Below are 27006 nucleotides of genomic sequence, written 5' to 3' on the forward strand. Positions count from 1 at the left end.
GAGCCAATTATGCTTTATGACAATTGACAGTGGTTTTATGGTTACTATCACTAAGCCTATTTTTTAATTCCATATTTATTAAGAGTTCACATTCCATCATCTGCCGTAGTGACATTTGAATGCGTGTCTTGAGAGCATTAGCCTGGAGCTCTGGATTGCTGCACTAATGGTATTACCACTACGACACCACTTTCCAATACAAGAGCCAATTGAGAGTTGCATGGGACTCACCTTGTCCGACCTCACAAACTTGAAGCCCTTCTTATACTGGAACCACATCCTCTGCACCACACTTTAGCAGCTCACCTCCTCTAGGGATTCCACAAAAGCCTGCTTGGTGAGTCTATCTGGCCTCCTTCAGCCATCCCTGGGAAAGAGCACCTTCCCTTTCTGCCCTCACTGTTTTTAATATCACCCCAGGTGAAGTGTCAGATATGTGCTATTTCCCTTCTGCATTCCATCTACCTCCTCCTTCCGTGCCTCCAAATGAGCAATCCACAGCACACAGTGATGAGTTTGAGAGTGCTCCTGGACTCCCTTTAAATACTCAGCTCCCACTTGTGCTTCTGACTCTTAGCCCACCTGCACCATCTACATTGGACACCAATTCCAGAGGCGCCCTATTAATTGGCTAGCTGCCACAAAAGTCAACCAGAAGGCCGGTGATTCAGTGGGAAGCAGGCTCAGAGGGCAAAATGGCCTACACGTTTTCCTATTTTTTACGGTCTAATGGTCTAATGGAAATGGTTTGGTCACTTCACCATGGACCAATTCCCCAAGATTCCGTCTGTTGGAATTCCTTCTGAATTTTTTCCCCTCAAAATGAGGAATTACTGCTAATAGATTTCCTGCCTTGCCTAATTTTCAAACGTAAACGATGTAAAGTATGGTGACACTATAAGTAAGTGCTTGAAAGTGTGGACAATAATGAATCCCATTGAAATGAATCACTGTTGAACCTTTAAGACTAGAATTGCTACTTATGCAGTGTACAATTACGTTAATTATGTAAGGGCATTTTTACTGAATTAATTGTTACAATTATCTAGTGGAAATTAAGCTTTATCTGCCACAAAAAGCCCCACATCTTTCTATTATTAAGTTTAATTATACACAACATAATCAAGTCACTAAAGTTCCTAAATTAATATGGCAGAAATTAAAGAAAAATACGGCAAACAAGATAAGTATATATTTTATGTCATATACCCTGCGCTGCTTTATATAGATCCTAACCTCTTTCTCAATTCACCATTTGACAGCTTATACCTAAGCTCGGCTAATAATTTGTTGCAAGTTTGAAGTTTTGAAAAATTTTATTTCGTTCACGTAATGCACAACTCATATAAATACAAATTGTTATGGCCGACAAAGAATTATGGTCAAAACCTTATTCACGTTAAATAAGTAGTAGACAAAGGTTGAAATAAATAGTGTTTCATACTTTCTTCCATTTAGGTACAAATCTCTATTTCTAACTACCTATTGTGAAATATGAATATGAAAACAGAATATGAATATAGGGCTGCACGGTGGCACAGCGGTTTCGCACTGCTGTTGCACAGCGCCAGAGACCCGGGTTCAATTCTGGTCTTGGGTGACTGTGTGAGTTTGCACATTCGCCCTATGTCTGCATTTTCTCCCTGTTTCCTCTCACAGTCCAAAGATGTGCAGGTTAGGTGAATTGGCCATGCTAAAATTGCCCCTTGGTGTCCAAAAATGTGGAGGTTAGGTGGAGTTATGGGGTTGCAGGATGGGGCGGCGCTCTGCAACCTGGGCAGAGTGCTCTTTCAGAGGATCATGCAGATCTGATGGGCCAAATGGTCTCCTTTTGCACTGTAGAGATTCTATGAATACTCATTGAAAAACCCCCTCATTATTTGTTTTGAATGTACATTGACATTCGAAATAGCATAAAGATTCTTGTAGTATAAAGCAACAGTTTTATTTTTGCAAACTCTTGGCCATGATGTTTGGGCCCGTGTGGGTGGATTGAACAGAGGTGCCTGATGCCAGTCAGTGTGCCAGTTTGCTCACCCCATTCCTGGCACTGGCAGGATTGGAGCCAGCAGGACTTCATGTCCTCAAGAGGCAGGTAGCCAATTATCCTTGTTAAGAGCATTGTTAACAGTCATTAAAGAAGCCCGATTGGAATTTTCCAATCCATAGGCTAAGATTCTCCGAGCCTCTGCACCGAAATGGCGCTCGGCGTGGGGGCGGAGAATGGGGACTCAGACCCGTGATTAGATCCGACGCCGGAACACGATTCTCCGGCGACTGGAGAATCGGTGCCAGTCGCGTGTTCGTGGTCGACACGGCGCCGGTCAGGTGCCGTTGAAAGAGGCCCCCGCGGTGATTCTTCACGGTCAACCGGCAGAGTTCCCACTGGCGTGGTTCACGTATGGTTCCACCCGGCATGAGCTTGGCATTTTGGCTGCGGTGGCCGCCCTGATGGGGGGGCGGAGGGTCAGTCTCTGGGGTGGCCTTCACGACAGCCAGGCCCGTGATCGGGGGCCACCGATCGGCAGGTGTGCGCGATCTGGGGGGGGGGGGGGGGCTACCTTCTTCCACACCGGCCCGCTGTGTAGCTCTGCCATGTTATGCTGCACCAGCGAGGAACCGGCTTCCATGAGCATCTGCGGACCCGCTGCCGGCAGTGCAGGGCCATGTGTGGTCGCTGGAGCAGCGCGGAGCACTCCTGTGCCATGCTGGCCCCTGTGGGTTACAGCCCTTTGGGCAGCACGGGAGCATTGTGGTTAGCGCAATTGCTTCATAGCTCCAGGGTCCCAGGTTCGATTCCTGGCTTGCTCACTGTCTGTGCGGTGTCTGCATATTCTCCCCATATGTGTGTGGGTTTCCTCCGGGTGCTCCGGTTTCCTCCCACAGTCCAAAGATGTGCAGGTTAGGTGGATTGGCCATGCTAAATTGCCCTTAGTGTCCAAAATTGCCCTTCGTGTTGGGTGGGGTTACTTGGTTATGGGAATAGGGTGGAAGTGTTGGCTTGGGTAGGGTGCTCCTTCCTAGAGCCGGTGCAGACTCGATGGGCCGAATGGCCTCCTTCTGCAATGTAAATTCTATGAATCACTGGGCCAAGAGGCCCGTTGACACCGGCGTGAAACATTCCGGTGTTTACGCCACCATCAACACTTAGCAGGCTTTTGGAGAATCCGGTCATAATTTTCTAATTCAGCCTTCAATTTCTTAAACTAGCTGTTCAATTGACACAAGGTTGTCAATTAGCACTGCAATGGAGGGCCTGCATTCCACACAAACCTAGTGGGCCCACCCTACCTGCCTGGTTTCGGCCATAGGCCATTCTGTGCAGAGGTTCCACCACCAAGTTATCTCCTCCTCTCCGCCTCCCTACCCCCACCTGACAACACCCAGCACACCCAGTGTTCGGGTCTGGCTGGAGGAACTATTTTTTAATTGTGAAATGTTGGTGAGGAACCACCTCCATTTTGAATTACCCTCTCAGTTACTTATCGTCCATTGCAGGCTGTTGCTTCTTTTAAGTTGGAAAGCCTCTGATTGATTGTCCCCCTTTGAGAGCATGTTCAATTGGAACCTATCTGCATGCCAATTAAGGGAATACATGCTTGAAAATCCCAAAAAGCGAATGTTTCCCATCCTGGGGAAGGTTCTCAACCTAGAAGCGGTTATGACTCTTATTTTCTGTCCTGGGAGGAAAAATCGAACCCTTGATGTATTTATTTTTTTCATTTACTTATTCAGGTTGGCAAACAATACTCACAAAGACAGTCTAGATGCAAAATATTATTCAAAGCATGAACGCTGTTCTACATCAGGACTTTGATAGAAAGCATTTCACTACAATTTGAAATGTCGCAACCCACTAGAAAAATTACCTGAGCAAGTTTCGTTTGATTCATCCTCACCGTTGACACAGTCATTAGCTCCATCGCACAACCATCTTTTAGGGATGCAACGATTATTTTGGCATCTGAAGTGATTAGCAGGACATGTACTGTTGTCTGCCAAAAAAATAATGAAGGCTGATCAGTTAACATGAAAAGCGGTAAATAACATGCTAATGAACACAATTTACAACTGTGATATGAGTCTCGGATAAAGCAGATAGATGAATTATGCACTGTCTTCGGTTCTAATTCTAAAGAATTGTTACTTCGCCACTGAACATTATCTCATAATTTTAACCTGTCACTAGCAATATACTCGATGGTTATAGTGCTAAAATGCAATGCTTTATAGCACCAATTTGAAATCACATTCCACTCTGATTTATTTGTAATTTTTACCAACTATTAAATAACATTTATTACTTATAGATTATTCCCAGTTGGTTGTCAAACTGCTGTCATTTTATCCGTAAAATGCAAATAGGCAAAAAATAAACTCCAGAAAACAAATCAGATGTGCAAACTAATATATTTTTGCTAAATTGGAACAGCTGAATAATAAAACACCACACTTGTATGGCGGATTAGTCTGTCAATTTTAGGTATTCAAAAATCTTTTTAAATGTTTTACTGTTTGTTTTGTAGTTTGTCTCAAAATGATAAAGCAGAAATGATATTCTTCATTTTAATTAAATCTTACCAGAACATAGGACGGTTTTGCAAATTAATAGAGCAACAAGGCATGCTCAGATCTAATTTATCTCATTTTTCAACATTATGCAACTGAATAAAAAGCAAGCTGTGTAATTCATAACATACAGCAGATGTCTTGATCTTCATCACTACCATCAAAGCAGTCATTATCACCATCACATTTCCAACGTTCCTGAATGCATCTCCCGTTTCTGCATGCAAGCTCTCCAAAGTGGCACTGCTGGAGGGTGGGTGGACCAGGTTTCACTGGAAAAAAATGTAACAAAGATGAGAATAATAAAATAAAAAGTGCTTTAGCCAACTAAGAATTAAATATCGCAGGCACAAGTTTCTTCTCCTTTAAATTAGTAAATCAGCGTAATCTGGGCAAAACTGGCCAACCCAGCAGAGAAATCTGGAAAGTGAGCTATGCCCCAAACAACTTATGCTTGTGTTCACTGCAATTCTGTTGGTTCATGATTCAATTTGCCTTTGTCAAGCTCTATCCACACAACTGGCCAAGCAGTCAGGTCGAAACTGCAAGATTCCACCAAATTATGAAGACACTTTGACTTGCACTCATTTTCAGGTGCACGTGCACTACAGAGCACATTTTAAAAGTCTTTTCATGTTAAAAACACCAATAGATCTACTAAGTGTTTTAGTATCATTATAAAGTCATTATCAGTGGTTTTGATTCAGTTTACTCACAGATGAAGGATGGGATATCACTACTGAAATGTTTATTAATTTTCTGTGACAATACAATTGCACCAGTTTACCAATCAAGTACAGCAAGCAATGAATTTTAATGCAAAAGAAAACAAAACAAACCTCACTTTCCATGAAAGTGCCGATTCATGGAAGATTTCATGTTTATGCTGATGCAAATAAATTTTAGGCAGCACTTGGAAGTTTAACTTAATTTCAAGAGCATTTGGGATGCAATTTTCTGATTATGCCCAGATTGGTAAGTCTACCCCAATAATTTTATTGTCATGCCATTTCCACCCTTGTTGACCTGCACAGCGGAATTGTGCAAGTATGTCTGCATATCTCACTATAAGTTCCCAATACGCCTGAAGAATTTACTGCACTAAAATACATTTCCAACCGGGCTTATCATCCTTGTGAAAGAGTTTATTCTGCCTGACAAAAATAACAGTTTTATTTCCCAACTTCTTCCAGCTTACAGCGCTCATAATTATGAGGAACCTCTCCTCGGGCAAATGCAGGGATCTGGTTCCATTTTCACAGCAATCAAGAACGAAGAAAAAAGTTTTCAGTCTTTAAAGCTGTGTTGTTTTATTCATTAATTTGATGAACCATGAAATAATTTCAAATTGGCAAAGATAGATTAAAGAATGGTGAGAACAAAAAAAAATGAATTAAAATTTGGTTATTTGGGTTTAAGATAGAACATTTACATCAGAGCAATATTGATAGGACATTGAGAGAAAATTATGATATTATAGATGGTGAATCACAGAAGTATAACAGAGCAGGAGGATGCAATTTGGCCCATTGCATCTGCACCAGCTCTCCAAACGAGCAAAATGACTTAATGTCATTCACCTTCCATTTCCCTGTACCCCTGCACATTGTTCCTATTCAAGTAGTCATCTAATGCCCTCTTAAATGCCTCGATTGGACCTGCCTCCACCATTCTTCCAGGCAGTGCATTCAGACCTGAATCACTCAACGTGTGAAAATATTTTTTCTCCTATCACATTTGCTTCTGTTGCAAATCACTTTAAATCTGTGCCCTCTTATTCTTGATCCTTTTATGAATGGGAACAGTTTCTCCCTCTCTACTCTGACTAGCCTCTTCATGATTTTGAATGTCTCGATCAAATCTCCTCTCGGCCTTCTTCTCTGCAAGGAGAACAGTCCCAACCTCTCCAGTCTATTCTCATAACTGAAACAATTTTTGTGAAAGTCTTCTGCACTCTTTTCAATGTGTTCACTTGCTTCCTATACTGTGGCATCCAGAACTGTCCACAATACTCCATCTGAGGTCTGACTAGTGTCTTGGATAAGTTCAGCATAACCTCCTAGCTCTTCTATTCTGTGCCTCTATTAATAAAGCTCAAAGTACTATATGCTTTAGCTACATGAAGCCCTGATTCAACCACATTTGGTGTACAGTGAGCAGTTCTAGACAATACAGTTTAGGTAGGATACATTGGCTTTGGAGAGAGTGCAGCTTTGGATCAGGCGAATGATACTGGCATCCAAGTGCTAAATTATGAGAAGAAATTGTGCAACATCGGGAACTCCCTGGAATTTAAGATGTGATGTTATTGACTCAAAAGTGGTAGAAAATTTGGAATTCTCTTCTGCAAATGGCAATTGATGCTGGGTCTGGTGCCAATTTTAAATCTGGGATCGATATTTACCAAAGCTATTCGGACTTGTGGGGCAAGGAATATATAGGACGTGACTGAATGGAAAAATTTCTAAGGGGATCAGGGATTTTGGGGAGAAGGCAGGAGAATGGGGATGAGAAAAATATCAGCCATGATTGAATGGTGGAGCAGACTCGATGGGCCGAGTGGCCTAATTCTGTTCCTATGTCTTATGGCTCGATTCCCATGGTAAGCGTATTTAACCAGTTGTTCTCCGGCACTCGCAGAGCCGAGAAACACATGGCTATACAACGTGGGTTGCATTGTATAAGGGGCCTCAGCCCCACCTAGTCCCGTTTTTTACATTGGGGTGCTCCGCTCGCTAGAACTCCCCAGTTTGAGAGGGTGCCCCAACCTCTAAGTGAGCTTGCGGGTCCCCCACCCCCAACCCATGGGAAATGTCATCACACGCACACATGCACATTATCACAAACCTCCAAGTGAGGACACTCTCCTTTGGGGTCGCTGAGGTCCCCCTTTTATAGGCCTCCCCAAGCCCCCATTTCAGGCATTTGTCAGATGCCACCTCATACCCGCCTTTCACACCTCCCACCCACCCTTTATACCACACCCCCAATCCGCCTTTCATGTGCATGGCCTCTCTCAAGCCTCGGCTCTTGACATTGGCGCCCTGGCACCTGGAACCCTGGCACAGCCACCGAGGCACCCTCGCAGTTCCCCGATAGCCTGGGAGTGCCAACCAGGCACTTTGCTAGTGCTAGGATGGCAATGGCAAGGTAAATTGTGCCCATAGAGTTAGGTCACGGATCAGACACAGTTTGATTGAATAATGGAACAGGCTTGTGGGTCTCCATGTTCTACTCCTGCTCCTACATTCCTGTGTCACTAATTGCCGTAATACCAGTTTCAGAACATCACTAATTGAGAGGCATTGGGCTAATTGCTTACCTGCCCCATTAGCAAAGATGTTCAATATAATACCATGACCTGCGCTTCAAATATAAATCCCTACACGGCGAGTAATCACAGGCATAATTAAACTTGAAGTTAATCATGTTCAGAAATCCAGATAAACAACATCCCACTGCATTAAAAAACTATCCTGAAATCTTTTCATCTTTAAATACCCACCATCAAATTATTTTGCTTTAGAATTATACCACAGCATTTGTACAAACATAACAGGGAACAATTTATTTATTTAGCTTATCTACAGCCATGTATTTTTATTTATTTACTCTGTGTGTGCTGGACATCATTTAGACGCTGAGGAAAAGCAAATAGATGATAAAATAATTACTTTTGTGAGTTTTTTCAAAGCTTCACATCTTCCGCCCATCATTTTCTTGCTTCCAAACTTTCAAAATTATGACTTTCTTTTATTACACTTCTTTGGTTGTTTTGATATGTTAATGAGTGTAATATGTGTGACTCAAACATTGGTTGCTAGTGAGGTTTTCTAAATCTCGATGAAGAAGACTCAAACTCATCCAGTAGTAGCAAAAGGTTTTTTGAGTAAATATGACAATAATTGCGTGAATTCTTTACTTTAACATTAATGCGAGTGATAAGGTCAACAAGATCTAACGACAGTAACTATGCTTAACTACACTAACCATCTGAGCTAATCTTATACTCCTGTCCTGGTCACAGTACACCCAAAAGAGAGAGGTATAATGCAGTTGCTTTTATACCCCTGGTGGAAGTCCCTCTAGTGATCATCTAGTGCTACTGATTACACATTAACCCCTTATGTACATGCACATACAGAGATCACTCCAGACTTAATCAAGACAAATATCATTAGCATAGAACCACATAATCCTATAGTGCAGAGATAGGCCATTTGGCCCATTGGGTCTACTGAGCCTCTGAAAGAGCACCCTATCTAGGCCCCATAACCCCACATAACCTACAAATCCTTGGACACCAAGGGGTAATTTAGCATGTCCAAACCACTTCATCTGCACATCTTTGGACCGTGGGAGGAAACAGGAGTACCTGGCGGAAACCCACATAGAAATAGGGAGAAAGTGCAAACTCCACACGAGACGGGAACCTAAGGCCAGAATTAAACCCATGTGCCTGATGCTGTGAGACAGCAGTGCTCACCACTATGCCACTGTTAGACCCATTAGTAGAACTTATATGATTATGTGCACAATTTAATGGAAACAATGGGTGGGGGATGCCACAAACTTCCCGACATTCGGCCCTGCGAGAGCATCACCTCCATAAAACATTAATTGGCCCACTGAACAAGCCTCCATGGGATTCAAGCTGCAAATCATTGTTCACCGGCTGATTCACCCGGGACCACACTTGCGAGAACCCTGCTAACGAGTGACAGTAGTGCTTAAACCGCTTTTACGCAGCCAACCCCATTCTGCTCGCAGCCATGGTGCCGCGGAGCCAAGCCCAAACCTTGGTGATGCCGACATGGGATGACTGTTGGAAGCGGAGGAGGCTAGGCGGGATGACCTGCTCCCACAAGTGTCACGGAGGGTCAGCCACAGGGCAACCACCGCCACTTGGCAGGAAGTGACAGCAAACATCAGCTCGGGGAGCATGACCATCACTGGCACCCAGTGTCGCAGGAAGGTTAACAATCTCGACCAGGCCTCTGAGGTTTGTACCGAACCTCTACCTCCCCCGCCCACATACTCCCCCCCCCCCCCCAATAATCCCCATGCCCCCATATGGCCCATGTAGTTACTGATGAGGTGGAGGATCCATTGTCAGGGAGAAAATGGCATTGCCGCCCATTTCCGATGCTCCGGCCCCCTTCTTTGGCGTTGAGATCAAAGTTCATGTCCCGCGCCAGTGTTCCATGTCAGAAGGAGGATGCAAATAGGTCATTAAAACCCATTTGCATCCACTGACCTGCCCTGGCACTATGTTCTCCGGGCTCACGTGATTCTCCGATCCTCTGGGCCGGGAATCGCATAGGCGTGAATCACTACTTGTCCTGAGAAACAGGGCCCAATGTAGTGGGCCTCACGGTGATCCAAGGGGGTAACTCTCTGAGGGAGTTGCCCCAAAGTCCATTGGAGGGCCAAACTCTCCCCAACAATGCAAGACCAGCCCATCCCCACCAGACTCCCCCACCCTGCCACCCCACCAGAGACCCCCTTAAAAAAAGCGACACCCTAAATAAAGAGACACCCTCCACATAAACTCCCTGAATAACCCTCCCCCCTCACCAACAGGTGGAGTCTCTGTGGGGGGGGGGGATTCTCCTTATTTCAGGTTTCTCTGTGAGGGTTCTCTTTATTTAGGTGGTCTCTGTCAGAGGGTGTGTGGATTAGGTCACTCCCATACTGGGGGGCAGGGTGGACCCTGAATTGAGATACGGGGAGAGGGTGGCCATCCTTGGGACCTCACAATTGAGCTGCTCACACAACATGACGACCCAACAGCGGGATTGCCTTGCAATCCTCATCATGCAAAGATTTGCATGGCTAAGGATTGGGAATCGCTTCTGCAGCGCACATCAGGTGCAATACCGCTCCAGAGGGAGAACACAAGGCGGGACTCTCAGTTCCCGCGTCGATATCGTAATCGGCGATCGAACGGAGAATCCCTGTTTATGACCGAATCGGGGGTGGCGTCTGTTTTCAGATGCTCCGCCCCCTCCAAAACGGTGTCATCGAAGAGTAGGGCGCACGTCGTTGAGACGGCCTCAGGATGTTATCTGACGGCCTTGCCCTGATGCTCCGCCCCTGATGGTCCGAGTTCCCAACATCGCGGCGCACATGTGCTCTCAGTTTTCGTGAACCGGCCTGGCGGCTGCGGACTGTGTCCAGAACCACCACAGTCGAGGGGGAGAGACATGCTGCTGGCCTGGAGAGTTTTGGTGAGGGCTGGGGGGACTGGTGGGGGGGTGGGCCAGCGGTTGCGAGGGGGTGTCCAGGGAGGCACTATCTGGCAGGTCAGGTCTGCGCGCGCCTGGCAACATGTTGTGCTGCGTGGTCACTGCCGTCACCAGCGTGCGCATGCATGGCCACGGACCCGGCAATTCTCCAGCCGTTTATATCGGGAAGGCCGCTCGTTTTACGTGGCTCGGCTGCTAGCCCTTCACCAGGTGGAGGATCGCTGCGAGGCGGACAATTTCACGGACTATTGAAAGGTCCATTGACCTCGAGCATGATTTTTTGGTCCCAAGTTGGACTGTTCTGGAATATCATGCCCTTTGTATATTTCCTTTTTTTTAACCCATTTTCTTTTCCAATTAAGGCGCAATTTATCGTGGCCATTTCACCAACCCTGCACAACTTTGGGTTGTGGGGGTAGACCCACAAAAACATGGGGAGAATGTTAAAATTGCACACAGACAGTGTCCATTGTGTATTTCCGAAGAGTTTTAAGTGGGCCTGCCTGTGGCAGCCATTGTTTCAATATCCAGCACTTTGCATTTTAATGTCTCTTCCTCAGTCAGTGACGAATTTCGATGGGTCTTTGAATTATAGGAAATATCCATCTCTTCACACTGAGATGATTGGCTCCCTGTCTTCATTCAGCAGTGTGCTTGCACTTGTGTTTTTAAGTAGTTAATTCTGTCTCTTTTTATCTTGTTCATTTCCTAGTCAGTTGGAAGTTGAAAAATCTTGGCCGGGATTCTCCCCTACCCGGCGGGGCGGGGGGTCCCGGCGTAGCGGAGTGGTGCCATACACTCCGGCGCCGGGCCTCCCCAAAGGTGCGGAATTCTCTGCACTTTTGGGGGCTAGGCCCGCGCCGGAGTGGTTGGCGCCATGCCGACTGGCGCTAAAACCGGCATCAAAGGCCTTTGACGCCCGCCGGCTGGCATCAGGGCTGGCCGAAAGGCCTTCGCCGGTTCGCGCATGCACCGGTGTGTCAGCTGCCTCTGACGTCACCACCGGCGCATGCGTGGTAGGGGGGTTCTCTTCCGCCTACGTGGAGGCCGTGGCGGCGGCCGAAGAAAAAGAGTGCCCCCACGGCACAGGCCCACCCGCCGATCGGTGGGCCCCGATCGCGGGCCTGGCCACCGTGGGGGCACCCCCCAGGGTCCGATCGCCCCGCCCCCAGGACCCTGGGGGCCCTCTCGCGTCGCCAATCCCGCCGCCACCAGAGGTGGTTGAAACCACGGCGGTGGGATTGGCCTCTCAGCGGCGGGACTTTGGCCCATCGCGGGCCGGAGAATCGCCGCAGCGGGCTCGCCGATCGGCGCGGAGGGCCCGCCAATCGGCGCGGTGCGATTCCCGCCCCCGCCAACTCCCGGGTGGCGAAGAATTCCGGCCACGGCCGGGGCGGGATTTTTGCCGGTCCCGGGCGATTCTTCGACCCTGCGGTGGGTCGGAGAATTTCGCCTCTTGTAATCAAAATTAAAGGCACTTAGCTTCATGACAAGTGGACAAGTTCAACATCATACTCCATCTGCCAAATATTTTCCCACTCACTTAACCTATCCATATCCTTTTGCAGTGCTCTTCGCAACATGCTTTCCGAACTATCTTTGTATCACCAGCAAATTTAGCAACAGTGCATTTGATCCCTTCATCTGAGTCATTGATATAATTTGTAAATATTTGAGGCCCCAGCATTGATTCTTGTGGTACTTCACTTGTCACATTTTGTTAAACCAAAAGTGACTTGTTTGTGCCTACTCCATGTTTCCTATTAGATAATCAATCCTCTGTCCATGCTAACATGTTACCCCTATACCATTACCACTAATTTTGCATAGCAATCTTTGATCTGGCACACTGCAATACATTCTGGAAATTGAAGTGCAACATGTAAAACACAGCTTCCCCATTTTGCACATTGCCTATTATTTCCTCAAATAACAGGGGCCGGGGGTGTTATTAGCAGGGGCTGGTTTAGCAGAGTGGGCTAAACAGCTGGCTTGTAATGCAGAACAAGACCAGCAGCACGGGTTCAATTCCCGTACCGGCCTTCCCGAAGAGGCGCTGGAATGTGGCAACTAGGGGCTTTTCACAGTAACTTCATTGAAGCCTACTTGTGACAGTAAGCCATTATTATTATTATTCAAAAACTGCAATAATTTAGTCAAAAATTATCCCCCTTTCCCAAAACAATGTTGATGCTGCCTGATTGCATTGAGATTTTCTAAATGCCCTACTATAACCTCATCCGTAATAGATTCCAGTATTCACTCTATGACCGATGTTAAGCCAATGGGCGTGTTGTTTCTTGCTTTCTGTCTCCCTCCTTTCCTAAATAGAGGCATCACATTCACTATTTTCCAATATGATGGGACCTTTCCAAAGCCTACGAAATTTTGGAAAATTAAAATCAATGTGCATCTACTATCTCAGCAGCCACTTCTTTGAACACTCTAGGACTAAGCCCTGGGGACTTGTCAGCTTTTCGTTCAAATTGTTTTCTCAATACCCTTTTCCTGGTGATTCTAATTGTCTGAAGTTCCTTCCTGTCTTTCACTTCCTGATTCAATTATTTCTGAGATGCTATTTGGATACTCTACAGTGAAGGCAGATGCAAAATAGACAAAAAAAACATGGAATTACATGTGGAAATGTTTAAGTGAGATCAGAGTCTTGTATTTTAAAATGGACACAAACGTCTAAGATGGCTGATAATGTCCAGTCTGCTATTGGCAGGAGTGGTTGCTGGGTATTTCTCCATCTCTGTTTCCAGACAAGGTTCTTCTAAAAGCATCCAAACGCTGATTATCAACTCCGATCAAGACAAAGTGACATAATGGCCACCTCATTTCAAAAGATCCTGTGTGTCATGCCCGGATAGTCTAGTGGATTCCAGTTTTCAATTGGAATATAAAAGAAAGGATTGCACACTATTCGAAAGAGCTGGCCCAGTGGCCTGCCTGTCTATGTGTGCTGTGGGGCTAAAGGTTTGGAAGTTTTTCTGCACTGAATGTTCACAATTCAGTAACTGAAACAGCATCACTGCAAAAACATCGCCATCTTTTGTAGGTATTTCTTGAGTCTCCATGATTGGAAAATTGAGCCCAAACAGCAAAAGGATTGCAGCTGGAAAGAGAACTGGAATTTCTCTACCAAACCACAGAAAAACTTGAACCTCAAAAATTAACTATTCACCTCCCAAAGTCAACTCCGTTGTCTGAAAGGACACATGCTTCATTGTTTACTCTTGTGAGTAAAGGACTGTATTGTATAATATTTTAATTATGTTTACTTACCATTGCACAATAATTGTTCATTCATTTTTTGCTGCTCTTCATATTCTGGCCAATCTTCTGACCTGTCATTCACCCTTGCAGAATTTCTTGCTTTTTCTTTCAACTTGACACTATATTTAACTTCCTTACATAGCCATGGGTGATGCATCCTTCCCAAAGTCTTTCTTTTTCATTGGAATGCATCTTTTGAGCATTGTAAATATTTCCTTAAGTGGTTGCCACTACATCTCGACTGACCTACACCTTAACCTAACCCCCCAGTTCCCTTCAGCCAACCCAGGGTTAATGCCCTCATAGTTGCCCTGATTTATGTTTAAAATACTAGTCTTAGATCCACTCTTCTCTCCCTCAAACTGAATGTGAAAGTGGATGATACTATGAACACACATACCTTGGAGCACCTTCACTATGAGATCCTTAATTAATGCTATCTCATTGGGCATTGGACCAGATCTTAAATAGCTTGTTCACTGGTAGGTGTTAAAACACGCTTCTCTAAGAAAATAACCTAAAAATAATCTCTGAACTCATCATCCAGACTATCTTTTCCAATCTGATACATCAATCTATGTGAAGATTAAATCACCCATGATTATCACCGTACCTTTCTCAAAAGCTCGCATTGTTTCTTCCTGTTAACTGTTCAGGGGCCACTTCCACAAATTACAATTTCTCATCTCTACTCAAACTGATTCTGCACCTTGATCTCCAGAACTAAGGTAATCTCTCTCTATTGTACTAAAGAATGACTGAGCTAAGTGTGAAGTCTTACATTCCACCTTAATTTTGAGAATGTGAAATTTGAAAGTTGCTTTCAATAGCAGAGAAATAGCATTTTGTTGTAGACCATAATACAATACAATGGTTGAAAAAAAAATTGAAATCATCAGCATAAATATCAAAATTGGCATTTCAATAATTGAAGGTCAAAAGGTTATTGCACACAGATTTTAAATGGAAATTTCCATTTTCCCCTTAAATGTTAATTAAATATTAAAAATGTTACAACAATAGCCACATAGTCTGAGCTCCATGATGTTCAGTAGACCATAAAGTCAAAGAAATTTTTGAAATGCTTAAAGCTGGGAGCAAAGGAATTGCTTTAATGAGTTTTCTCATGAAAGCTTTTCACGGGAGTAATTCTTGAGAAAAGGATCATAAAAATACAGAAAACAATTGTGACCTCATCCTCCGCAATGTAAAATAAATGTGGAAAACAAAGATGAACCAAAGTCCAGGTGCACAAACTACTTTCCCTCAAGGTCATCATTGACCTGAAAGGATAGCTCTGTTTCTCTCTATAGACATTGCTCTATGAGTAAAGTGCTTTGACCATTTTCTGTCTCTTTTTTTCCCTTCTGAGTTTGACTTTATTCTGAATTGACTATTTTGTGCGTACTATTTTTCAAATAGTAAACTTCACACCAGCAATGTTAGTTCCCGTTAGATTCTACCTGGCAGTTTGTAAGAAGTCGTCTCAGCAGTAAGGTAAACTGAAGGTTTTTCTCTTACTAGATTTAGAGCAATCAATGCTGGACCAATAATGGACTGTGCTAGATCGGCTTCACTTCTGAAAATGATTTTAAATTGCCTTGAAAGGGATGGTGCCTCCCATATGCCAGGGAAATGATGACAAGGGACAGAGACAGGGCTGAGCAGGATCCTAAAGCTTCAATTTGAGAAGTTAGTTCTCCTGACAGAAGACATCAGAAAATTGGAGACAAGAGAATGTCAGAGATTAGCCTAAAGTGCCACCTATCTCTTGGTAATGAGGTGCCTCAATCTAATTAATTAAAAAATAATAATAATCTTTATTGTCACAAGGTTTACCAGACTGATTGCAGGGATGGTGGGACTGTCATATGAGGAGAGATTGACTAGGTTCCGGTTATTCTCGCTGGAATTCAGAAGAATGAGGGGGGGATCTCATAGAGGCTTATACAATTCTAACAGTACTAGACAGGGTAGATGCAGGGAAGAGGTTACCAATGATGGGTGTGTGCAGAACCAGGGGTCACAGTCTGAGCATTCAGGGTAAACCATTCCGGACGAGATGAGGAGACTTTACTTCACCCAAAGAGTGGTGAGCCTGTGGAATTCATTACCACAGGAAGTAGTTGATGCTAAATCATTGAATATATTCAATGCTAGATAGAGCACTTGGGGAGAACAGGATCATGGCTATGGGGAGAAAGCAGGATTAGCCTATTGAGTAGGATAATCAACCATGATCATGATGAATGGCCGAGCCGGCTTGAAGTGTCAAAAGGCCTCCTCCTGCTCCTATCTTCTATGTATCTATGTAAGTGCAGTAAGAAGTCTTACAACACCAGGTTAAAGTCAAGCAGGTTTGTTTTGAATCACTAGCTTTCGGAGCACAGTTCCTTCCTCAGGTGAATGAAGAGATGGGTTCCAGAATCATGTATGTTTAGACAAAGTCAATGAAGCAAGACTATACTTTGAATGTGAGTCTTTGCAGGTAATTAAGTCTTTACAACTCCAGATGGAGCAACTGGCTGGAGGGATCATTACAGGTTAAAGAGGTGTTGAATTGTCTCAAACCAAGTCAGTTATTAGGATTTTGCAAGTCCAGGCCAGATGGTGGGGGGGTGAATGTAATGCGACATGAATCTTGTGTGCGGAACTTGGCTATAAGTTTCTGCTCGGCGATTCTACGTTGTCGTGCTTCCTGGAGGCCTCCTTGGAGAACGCTTACCCGAAGATCAGAGGCTGAATGCCCTTGACTGCTGAAGTGTTCCCTGAATTGCTTCTCGGCCTTTTGGCTAAGATCAAGCGTAGATTGAGCCTTTCGGCTCAGATCTGGTATGTCTCCTTTATGGGGACCATGAATTGGATTCAATTTGAATTGGTTTTTGGAGCAAGCATGGAGCTGGATTAAGGGTTTGCCTCTGTCCACACTCTGAGCCCTGGCTTTGTAACTCAGATAAAGTAATTTTTAAAAAAAAATGTTCCGTTACTGAAAGGGAACATTCCTGCCTGGCGATTGTTGTGGGATGTCTGTCCAATTGTGCTGGCTTGAGACAATTCACACCTCTTTAACCTGTGATTATCCCTCTCTCCAGTTGCTTCATCTGGACCTGTAAAGACTTAATTACCTGCAAAGACTCGCATTCAAAGTATCGTCTTGCATCATTTGAATTTGTCTAGATATATGTTTCTTGAACCCATCTCTTCATTCACCTGAGGAAGGAGCTGTGCTCCGAAAGCTATTGATTCAAAACAAACCTGTTGGACTTTAACCTGGTGTTGTAAGACTTCTTTCTGTGCTCACCCCAGTCCAACGCCAGCACCTCCACATCTATGTAAGTAAGCTTACATTAACACTGCAATGATGTTACTGTGAAAAGCCCCCAGTCGCCACACTCCGGCACCTAGTTGGGTACACAGAGTGAGAATTTGGTCTGTCCGATTCACCTAACAGCATGTCTTTCGGGACATTTGGGAAGAAACTGGAGCACCCGGAGGAAACCCATGCAGATACAGGGGGAACGTGCAGACTCCACACAGACAGTGACCCAAGCTGGGACCCGAACCTGGGACCCTGGAGCTGTGAAGCAACAGTGCTAACCACTGTACTACCATTCAAGCTTGCTAATGAGTGAGTTTGGTATTTAAGTAAACCAGAAGGATCCCCACCTTCAGATTTTCAACCCCCAAATATTTTCAATTTTTTTCTAACTGCAAAGTTTTGTTCCTACTGGCTGCTATCATGAGATGCCAGGGTGCTGTCATGTATTAGTGCGATAAATCAGATTAGCATTGGCTGACTTCTTTGGTGAGATGGCATCAATTACCAAGTCTTATTTTGTTTAGTTATTGCATTTTTCAGTGTGCAGTAAATAGATTGTTCAGATGAAAGTCTTAAGTTACCTTTTTTGCCATTAAACCAAGGCTGTCAGTTGATTTTAAAGATACCATGACATATTTTGAAGAAGAACAGGGCATTCTTCCAGCGCCTTGCCAAAAACCTCACTTTCTCAAACAGGCAAGCTGATAATTTATCTCATTGTTGTTTATAAGATTCTCTTGAGTCATAATACACTCATATGGTTCTTTACATTTTTATAACTTCAGAAATACTTCACTGGCTTTACGGGACGTTCTGTGTCATTTAACTGAGAAGCCTTTCTTTTAAAAGACTGGCAAATTTTAACTTGGCCCACCTGCCGGGAAACTGAAGGAGTCAGATACAATGACAGCTTTACACCCTGCCTGATTTTACTCTCCAGTGAAGTCTGTTACAATCCCAGTTGACATTATAACTGGTCAAGAAGATTCCAGAATGGAACCCTAGCTCAAAAGACTAGGGACTGGGTTCTTCGTTTCGACAGCTAAGTGCCGGTTCAAACGGAGAATTCATGGGAGGTTTACGCCCAAACAATTGGCGCCGACCCCACACCGATTCTGGGACCGGTAAGGGGCTAGCAGCAGCGCCGGGTGAAACTCCCGGCTCCCACGCTGAAAACGGCTGGAGAATGGCCGGGTCCCTGACCGCGCATGTAGACGACTGAAGACCCGCATCAATCATGCCGTACAACACGGTGCCTGCCGTACGCGGACCCGCCCCGCCATCCGAGAGAACAACCCGTGGCCACCCCCCAACAGTACCCCCAGCCCTTGCAGAAGGCCCCCCGGCACAAGTGTGGCAGTGCTATTTCCAAAGGGGCAGACCATGGCTGACTGGCGTCAAACCGGCGGCGGTCCCAATTTGGGCATCGGAGTCGATTCTCCGCCCAATCGCTGATTACGATATCAGCATTGGGCAACGGCGAATCCAGCCCCATAAACTCTGCATTCCTTTTTAAAACATGGAGGAACAGTCATAGTACCACTGATTAGTTTTAACAAGAAGAAAACATGAAAAATTGGATTATTATGTAATACACTTTTACTCCCTCCTTAGCTTAACAAATACACACAGATTTTAATATTGACATGGATTACAAAGTGCATCTTAAGCTACAATGGGCTCAGTAACACAATATTCCTTTAAGCATACAGATTAGCTGTGGTCAAATACACACACTCCGCTCTGAACCCAAGTGAACCCAAGTGAATGTCTGTGCATTTCTCCTCAGAATTCCCCTGATGATTGTCGCATGACAGTTTCCAAACTCCACTCCCAAAAACATGCTATAAAATCGTCTTTCACAATAATGTTTTTCATTGGTGGCTTTGATTCCAAAATTCAGTCCAGGTTTTCCAAATTACTCTTTTAAACAAAGCTTCCATTCCATTTTCAACATCAGATCTAGTATCCAGGTTTTAAACAACTTCTTTTTGGATTTCTTAGCCTTGACTGTGGTGTAAACTATTCACAATTGCTGTAACTCTCAATTCCAAGACTATTAAAATGGCATCAAATGTTTGATTTATCTCTAACATCTGCTTTCCTAATTTAAATCTGGTTGTTGCAATTGTTTCTTTAAATCAGAACAATTTGTTTATTTATCTTTGAATTCTTCTGAACACTACCTTGGCCTCTGTTCTCTTAACTTCAAATTGCTAAGACAGTATTTCTGTCCCAATTCCCTGGTTATCTGGGCTGTAACTTGTATATTAGGAAGCCTGCTCCTTTGCAGTTCCAGTTCTGTCCAGTCTTTCTTCTGGCAGAGTTGAGAAATTTCCGCCCCCTCATGTTTTTCTTCAACTGCAATATATGCAGCGGAAACTAAAACTTAAAAGCTTTTTGACCTTAGAAGGCCCCCTTCTAAACCTCTGCTAGCTTATTTATCTTTCATGTTGTAACCCTTCTAAGCACAATAGAATCACAGTTGGAACTTCACCAACCTCCATATGTACAGAAACCCTTGATCAACATGAATCTAACTATAGCTTTTATCCTTCTCGGCACAGAAACATTCAACTAAATCCATTTAAAATTACACCTTATTTCTAATGTTTACCAATGGAAATATAAATCCCTTAAAACTACCGTTGTTTTCCTAACAAGTCAAGATAGGGTAATATTAGTCAGAATGTAAAACTGCCATTCGACACAAATCCCTGTGTTGAAGTCCGGCAAGTTAAATTAAAATTACCACCCATGTCAATTATCTTCAAATATGTCCAGAACTTAAGAACCATGAAAAACTAATGCAGTAGACTATTCAGTACTTTCCCTTAGTAATGACAACAATATCTCACTGGAATCAGCTGAACAAGTGCAAGAGGTTAGGCCATTTAAATACTAATGAATAATGCTCAAAATTGACTTACATTTGTGTTTAAGGTGATCTTTTATACTGATTTAATTTTCAATAGGGCAGAACAAGATTGACCATGTGATTAGAACAAAATTGTAGGATTTTGATGATTGCACTGGTTAGGGGGTTGGTGAGCTCAGTTGGCTGGATGGCTAGTTTATGGTACAGAGCATTTCCAACAGTGCGGGTTCAATCCCATAACGGCTGAGGTTATCCATGAAGGCCCTGCCTTCTCACCTTTGCCCCTTAACTGGCTCTGTGATGATTCCTAGGTTAAATCACCACCTGTCACCTCACTCTCAAAAAGTGAGCAGCCTTTGCTCATCGCGACTATGGCAACTTTAATTTCATGTCAGTTTTTTTAAGTCATGTTCAGTACTTTTAAATAAGTTACTCACTGGCGGAAATGCAAATATTTTGGTCTAAAACATGTTGTCAGCTATCATAACAAAAGCGTATCAGGTTAACTTTCTTAAATACATCAAGGAATGTATTTTTAATGAAAAGGAAGACAAAAAAAAATGTTATGTTTTGTTGCTCAATTGTTCTGGTCCGTGGACATTTGTGATTCTGCAAATTAATTGCATTGAAACCTTGAACTGATACATAATGAGTGTATTTTGGATGCAATGTTGTGACTGCACTCAAAGTAAAAACTCTACCTCTATCTATGAATAGAACAGCCAGTCAATAACATACACAGTTGACAGATTTGTAGTTTGTAAGTGAATTTTGAAACGGGGCATTGATCATATTGTAAAGGCACAAAAACCTTCCAACCTAGTTTCCATGTATAACGTACTTCCTGTAGTAAGGTCAATCATATCCAGGAGCTGAAACTATTTTCCTGTGCCTTTATTGATTTCTTAATTCTGTACATGTAGATATTCATTTCATAAAGTCATTAGTTTGGATTGTTTGGTGCGTGTGGGAGGGATGCTTTGCTGCATTTAATTTTTTTGGCATGCCATTTCTTGCACTGCAAAGCTGTGCAGGTCAAAGAGTTGAGACAGTTGATTAGTCTTGGCATTTGAGGATTAATTTAGTCAGAGGATGTGGTTGGAGGAGGGGGGGTTTCCCACTTACCAGTGGCCATACCAATTGGGAGGGGGACAACTTATATCTTATGAGTGTGTAGGTTGATGTGCGGTTTTTGTCAGTGAACCTCAATGAATGTCCCTATGGATGAGGAAAGGTCGGTATCTGAGGGCTTTCAGCAAAGGTGCACTAAGGGGCTAGGAATTGTATAAACCTCGAGCTACATGGCACATTAAATGTATGTAGTGAATATTACATGTATCAATATTGCACTGAAGCACTTCAAAGTGCAAATGATCTATGTAGGACAATTGAATGCTATTGCACTTTCTGTAATGATCATTTGAAATGCCTGTAATGTTCCTTTTATTGTACTGAAGCACCTCGGATTGCAACATGATCTATGGAGAAAAGTTGAATATTATTGCACTTTCTGTGATTGGCATTTCAAAATATTTGTAATGTTCCTTCAGATATTTTATGAATAAAGTATATTTTTGCAAAAAATAAGAGAAATTTGCAAAGTTAACTCAATTTATCAGCTTGAAATAGCTAAAATAATATGTTAGTGCTATAAGTTTTGCTTTACACAAAACTGCATGAGTTAAACTATTCAAATGATTATTCTGAGGTGAGGACAGCTGTAGCTAGTCTGAACAGGGGCTATAGTCAAATCAGGCTTCTGTAATAGTGGCAGAGCAACTGACTAGATACTTCAAACAAATATCTGTTAAGAAAGCAGTATGTGAAGATTTTCAGTTAACCTTGCCTAATTATGATATTGGCTAGAATGCAAAAGTTAATTAGTAATTGAAAATAAGTGTACCGAAAACAACCTCTCTCTAAATGTTGGCAAGACTAAGGAACTGATCATCGACTTCAGGAAGCGTAGCATGATAACCCTGAAGTGTTGGGCACTGTGGACTTGTGAAGCAGACATATGCCACCAACACTGAAGAAGGTTCAACACTATTTTATTAACTATTTATAAAATAATAGACATACTATAACTGTGGGTTTACACAATGCTAGTTTAACTAGAGACCTGAGCCTGTCCGAACCAGTTGAATCTCTCAGCATGTGGTGTGAGTCTGTGCTATACTTGATGAGCTCTTGTGCTTCTGAGAGGCAGCATCCAGAATGAGCGGGAAAAGTGATGCCCTCTGCCTTTATAGCGCGTGTGTTCTAACTGGTGATTGTCTGCGGTGTTTGTGCATGTTGATTGGTCCTAGTGTATGTCCATGAGTATGTGTCTGCACCATGATATACTGGTGTATATTATGACATCCCCCCCGCTTTAAAATTTTTTTTGATGTGAATGTGTGACAATAAATAGTGTGGGTGTGTGAAGAATGTTCCTAACTACATGTGAGGTGCGAAGACATATGTACAAATCTATATACAGGAAAACAAAGCTCGATACTAGGGAAGGTGTCTGGTGCAGATAATTACTATGCAAGAAATTGAACAAGAACAGTGCTATATACAAACCAATAGAAAATGATTTAACAAGGAAGGAAACATCTCAGAGAGTCCATAAATTTGCAAAGTTCATAAATTCAGTCTCTGAGGTGGGCGATGTTCTGGTTGACCGCCTCAAGGGTGGGTCAATAGCCGCCAGGTCAGGAGCTGGGTGGGCTGCAACACAGTCAGGGGGAGGCAGATTGACCGGATGCTCTGCACAGTCCATGGCAAGAGGAATTGTTCGGAGGATCCCGTGATGACTGTGGAACAAGGCGAAGGGCACGCCGATTGCGGCGCCGAATGGATCCGTCTGGTAACCTAACCAGGAAGGAACGGGGGGCCACCTGCCTGAGGACAACAGCAGGTGCAGACCAGCCACCATCCGGTAGATGAATGCGAACCTTGTCGTCTGGCTGGATGTCTGGGAGATCAGTAGCACAGGAATCGTGTGTCGCTTTTTGCTGCGCCTGAGATGTCTGCATCCTGTGAAGCACGGGGACATGATCGAGATTCGGGGTGTGAATCGATGGCACCGTCGTCCTGTGGGTGTGGTTCATCAGTAACTGTGCAGGTGACAGCCCACTGGAGAGTGGGGCGGAGCGATATGCCAACAAAGCGAGATGGAAGTCAGATCCGGTATCAGGAGCCTTGCAGAGTAGCCTCTTGACTATATGAACCCCTTTTTCCACCTTGCCATTGGACTGAGGGTACAGGAGACTGGACGTGATGAGCGCGAAGTTGTACTGCCGGGCGAAGCTGGCCCATTCCTGGCTTGTGAAGCAGGGGCCATTGTCCGACATCACTGTGAGCGGGATGCCATGCCAGGCAAACGTCTCTTTGCACGCCCGAATGACAGCAGAAGAAGTGAGGTTGTGCAACCTGATGACCTCCGGGTAGTTAGAGAAGTAATCAATGATTAACACATAGTCCCTGCCCAATGCGTGGAACAGGTCAATGCCCATCTTGGTCCAGGGCGATGTGACCACCTCATGGGGCATCAGGGTCTCCCGTGGTTGGGCGAGTTGAAAACGCTGGCAGGTGGGGCAGTTGAGTACCGCATTGGCAATGTCCTTGTTGATTCCCGGCCAATAGACAGCTTCCCTGGCCCTGCGGCGATATTTTTCAACACCTAGATGGCCTTCGTGCAGCTGCTCTAGGATCAGCTGGCACATGCTGTGTGGGATCACGATGTGGTCTAGCTTCAGGAGAAACCCGTCAACGACCGCCAGATCGTCACGAACATTGTAAAACTGTGCACATTGGCCCTTGAGCCACCCGTCCATCATTAAGCGCATGACACGCTGCAGCAGGTGGTCAGCCATTGCCTAGCGGTGAATTTGTACCAGGCGTGCATCCGAGCTGGCAAGTGGGAGGCTGCAAACTGAACTTGAGCGTCGACCTGGCAAACAAGCCCTTTGTGATCGCATGGAGTAGTGACCAACCTAGAGAGGGCTTCGGCAACGACAAGGTCTTTGCCAGGGGTATAAACGAGTTGGAAATCATACCTCCGTAGCTTGAGCAGGATGCGCTGGAGGCGAAGCGTCATATCATTCAAGTTCTTTTGTATTATGTTAACGAGCAGGCGATGGTCAGTCTCAACAGTAAACTGGGGAAGTCCATAAACATAGTCGTGGAACTTCACTACACCGGTCAGAAGGCCGAGGCACTCCTCTATTTGTGGGTAGCGCTGTTCCGTGGGGATCTTTGCCCATGACGCATACGCAACGCGGGGCCCATGACGAGGCCTCTTCATGCTGCAGAAGCACGGCTCCAATTCCAGACTGACTGGTGTCCATAGAGATTTTAGTCTCCTTGTTCGGATCGAAAAAGGCCAGCACTGGGGCCGTGGATAGCTTGGCCTTTAGTTCCCTCCACTCGAGCTCATGGGCAGGGAACCATTGGAAGTCCGTTGTCATACAAACCAGGTTCCTGAGGGCCGTGGTATGCGAGACGAGATTGGGAATAAACTTTCCTAGGAAATTTACCATGCCCAGGAACTGGAGGCCCGCTTTCTTGTCCTCGGGCGTTTTCATGGATGTGATGGCAGCAATCTTGTCCTCATCCGGTCGCACACCCAAATGGGAGATATGATCACCCTGGAATTTAATGTCCAACTGGCCGAAAGAGCATTTGGCCCTATTGAGGCGGAGGCCATGCTCGTGAATGCACTTGTAGACGCGCTTGAGGTGGCTGATGTGTTCCTGTGGGGTGATGGACCAGATTATTACGTTGTCGATGTAGACACGGACACCCTCGATTCCCTCCAACATCTATTCCATTATTCTGTGGAATACTTCGGACGCCGAGATGATGCCAAATGGCATTCGGTTGTAACAGTATCTGCCAAAGGGCGTGTTGAATGTACACAGCTTTATGCTTGATTCATCCAGCTGGATTTGCTAGAAGCCTTTTGAGGCGTCAAGTTTTGTGAAGAGTTTGGCGTGGGCCATTTCACACGTGAGTTCCTCACGTTTGGGAATCGGGTAGTGCTCCCACATGATATTCCGATTAAGATCCTTAGGATCTATGCAGATCCTTAGCTCACCGGACGGTTTCTTCACACAGACCATGGAACTCACCCAGTCTGTAGGTTCCGTGACTCTGGATATGACTCCTTGGTCCTGGAGCTGTTGCTTGAGGTGGTCCTTAGGGGCGCTGGGACTCTGCGAGGTGCGTGACCCACAGGCGTGGTGTTGGGCTTGAGTAGAATCTTGTATGTATACGGGAGCGTGCCCATGCCCTCGAAGACGTTGTGGTAGTGTCGAATGATGGAGTCGAGTCGCGCCCTGAAGTTGGTGTCAGGAGAGGCAGACACGTCGCTGGGAGAGAGAGAGTGAACCCTCTACACCAAGTTCAGCAGCTTGCATGCCTGCGCACCAAGCAAGGAGGCTTTCGAGGCAGCAACGATCTCGAAGGATAGTACAGCTTTGTGAGCACGGTGTGTCACCTTGGGTTGGCAGGAGCCACTGGCAGCGATGGCATTCCCGTAATAATCAAGCAGTTGGCATGCAGATGGCAGGATGGCAGGCTGGACACGGAGGCTGCGAATGTCAGACAATGCAATGAGATTGGCGGTGGCGCCAGTGTCCAGGCAGAACCTCACTGGGGCCCGGTTGACCGTAAGGGTGGCACACCACTCATCATCCGGATCAATGCTGTGTATTGGAATGGGTTTGGTGCTGCGCTTAGGAGACATCCTGTGCTTGGTTATGATGCCAACTTGGAAAGGGGCTTGCAGATCATCGCTGAAAAAGTTGGAGGACAGGTGTGGAAACAAGCTCATTGATTGTGGGCTGAATTTCCTGGACATCCCTGCGAGGCTGGCTGGATCTCCTGAAACTAGCAGGCTGGGTCGACCTGCATAAAGCAGCATAGTAGCCATGTTTGCCACACTGCAGACAGCGTCGGGTCTTCGCGGGACATTGCCGCTTGAAGTGGGCGGAGCCACAGTTGCCGCAAACCGTTGCGTCACCACATTCGTTGCACCACCGTACATGTGCGGTACGATCCAGCGAGGTGCGCGCCTGCGCAGTACGTTCCTCAACGTCAACACATTCGTTGCGTGCCAGCGTGGGAGCCCGTGAAATGGTCACCTTTGTCGAGACTTAGGCCCTGGAGAGACTTAACAACCTGGCCCCGTTCTGCCACGCGGGGAGCTTGCCGCGCCGTTTCAGCAGCCTGGATGCAGGAATATCGCATGGAGGCATGCTCATGGAACACGCAGGTCTCCATGACAGTGGACAGGGTGAGCTGTTTGACTTTAAGCAGCTGCTGGCGAAGGGTCTCCGACTGCACACCAAAAACTATCTGGTCATGTATCATGGAGTCAGAGGTGGACCCGTAGCTGCAGGACTGTGCAAGGACATGGAGGTGGGTGATAAAGGACTGGAAAGGCTTGTCCTTACCTTGTAGGCGCTGCTGAAATACATATTGTTTGAAGCTCTCCTTTACCTCGACCTCGCAGTGGCTGTCGAACTTTAGGAGGACCGTCTTGAACTTTGATTTATCCTCCCCGTCAGCGAATGTGAGCGAGTTAAAGATGTGGAGGGCATGGTCCCTGGCTGTGGAGAGGAAGAGAGCAATCTTCCGTGCGTCTGAGGCAGTTTCCAGTTCCATGGCCTCGAGGTATAGCTGGAAGCGCTGTTTAAAAATCTTCCAATTGGAGCCCAGGT

The 27006-nt window shown here is 45.1% G+C and overlaps 1 protein-coding gene across 1 annotated transcript in view; it reads right to left on the minus strand.

Moving 5' to 3' along the window:
• The window catches only part of LOC119962094 (low-density lipoprotein receptor-related protein 1-like), a 2271162-nt gene that overhangs the window by 954402 nt on the left and 1289754 nt on the right, over nucleotides 1-27006 (minus strand). The window contains 2 exon segments of the mRNA XM_038789946.1: nucleotides 3870-3995; nucleotides 4701-4841. Of these exon segments, the coding sequence (XP_038645874.1) occupies nucleotides 3870-3995; nucleotides 4701-4841 (267 nt within the window).

This window comes from Scyliorhinus canicula, chromosome 2 (assembly GCF_902713615.1).
Source record: "Scyliorhinus canicula chromosome 2, sScyCan1.1, whole genome shotgun sequence".
Classification (NCBI taxonomy): domain Eukaryota; kingdom Metazoa; phylum Chordata; class Chondrichthyes; order Carcharhiniformes; family Scyliorhinidae; genus Scyliorhinus; species Scyliorhinus canicula.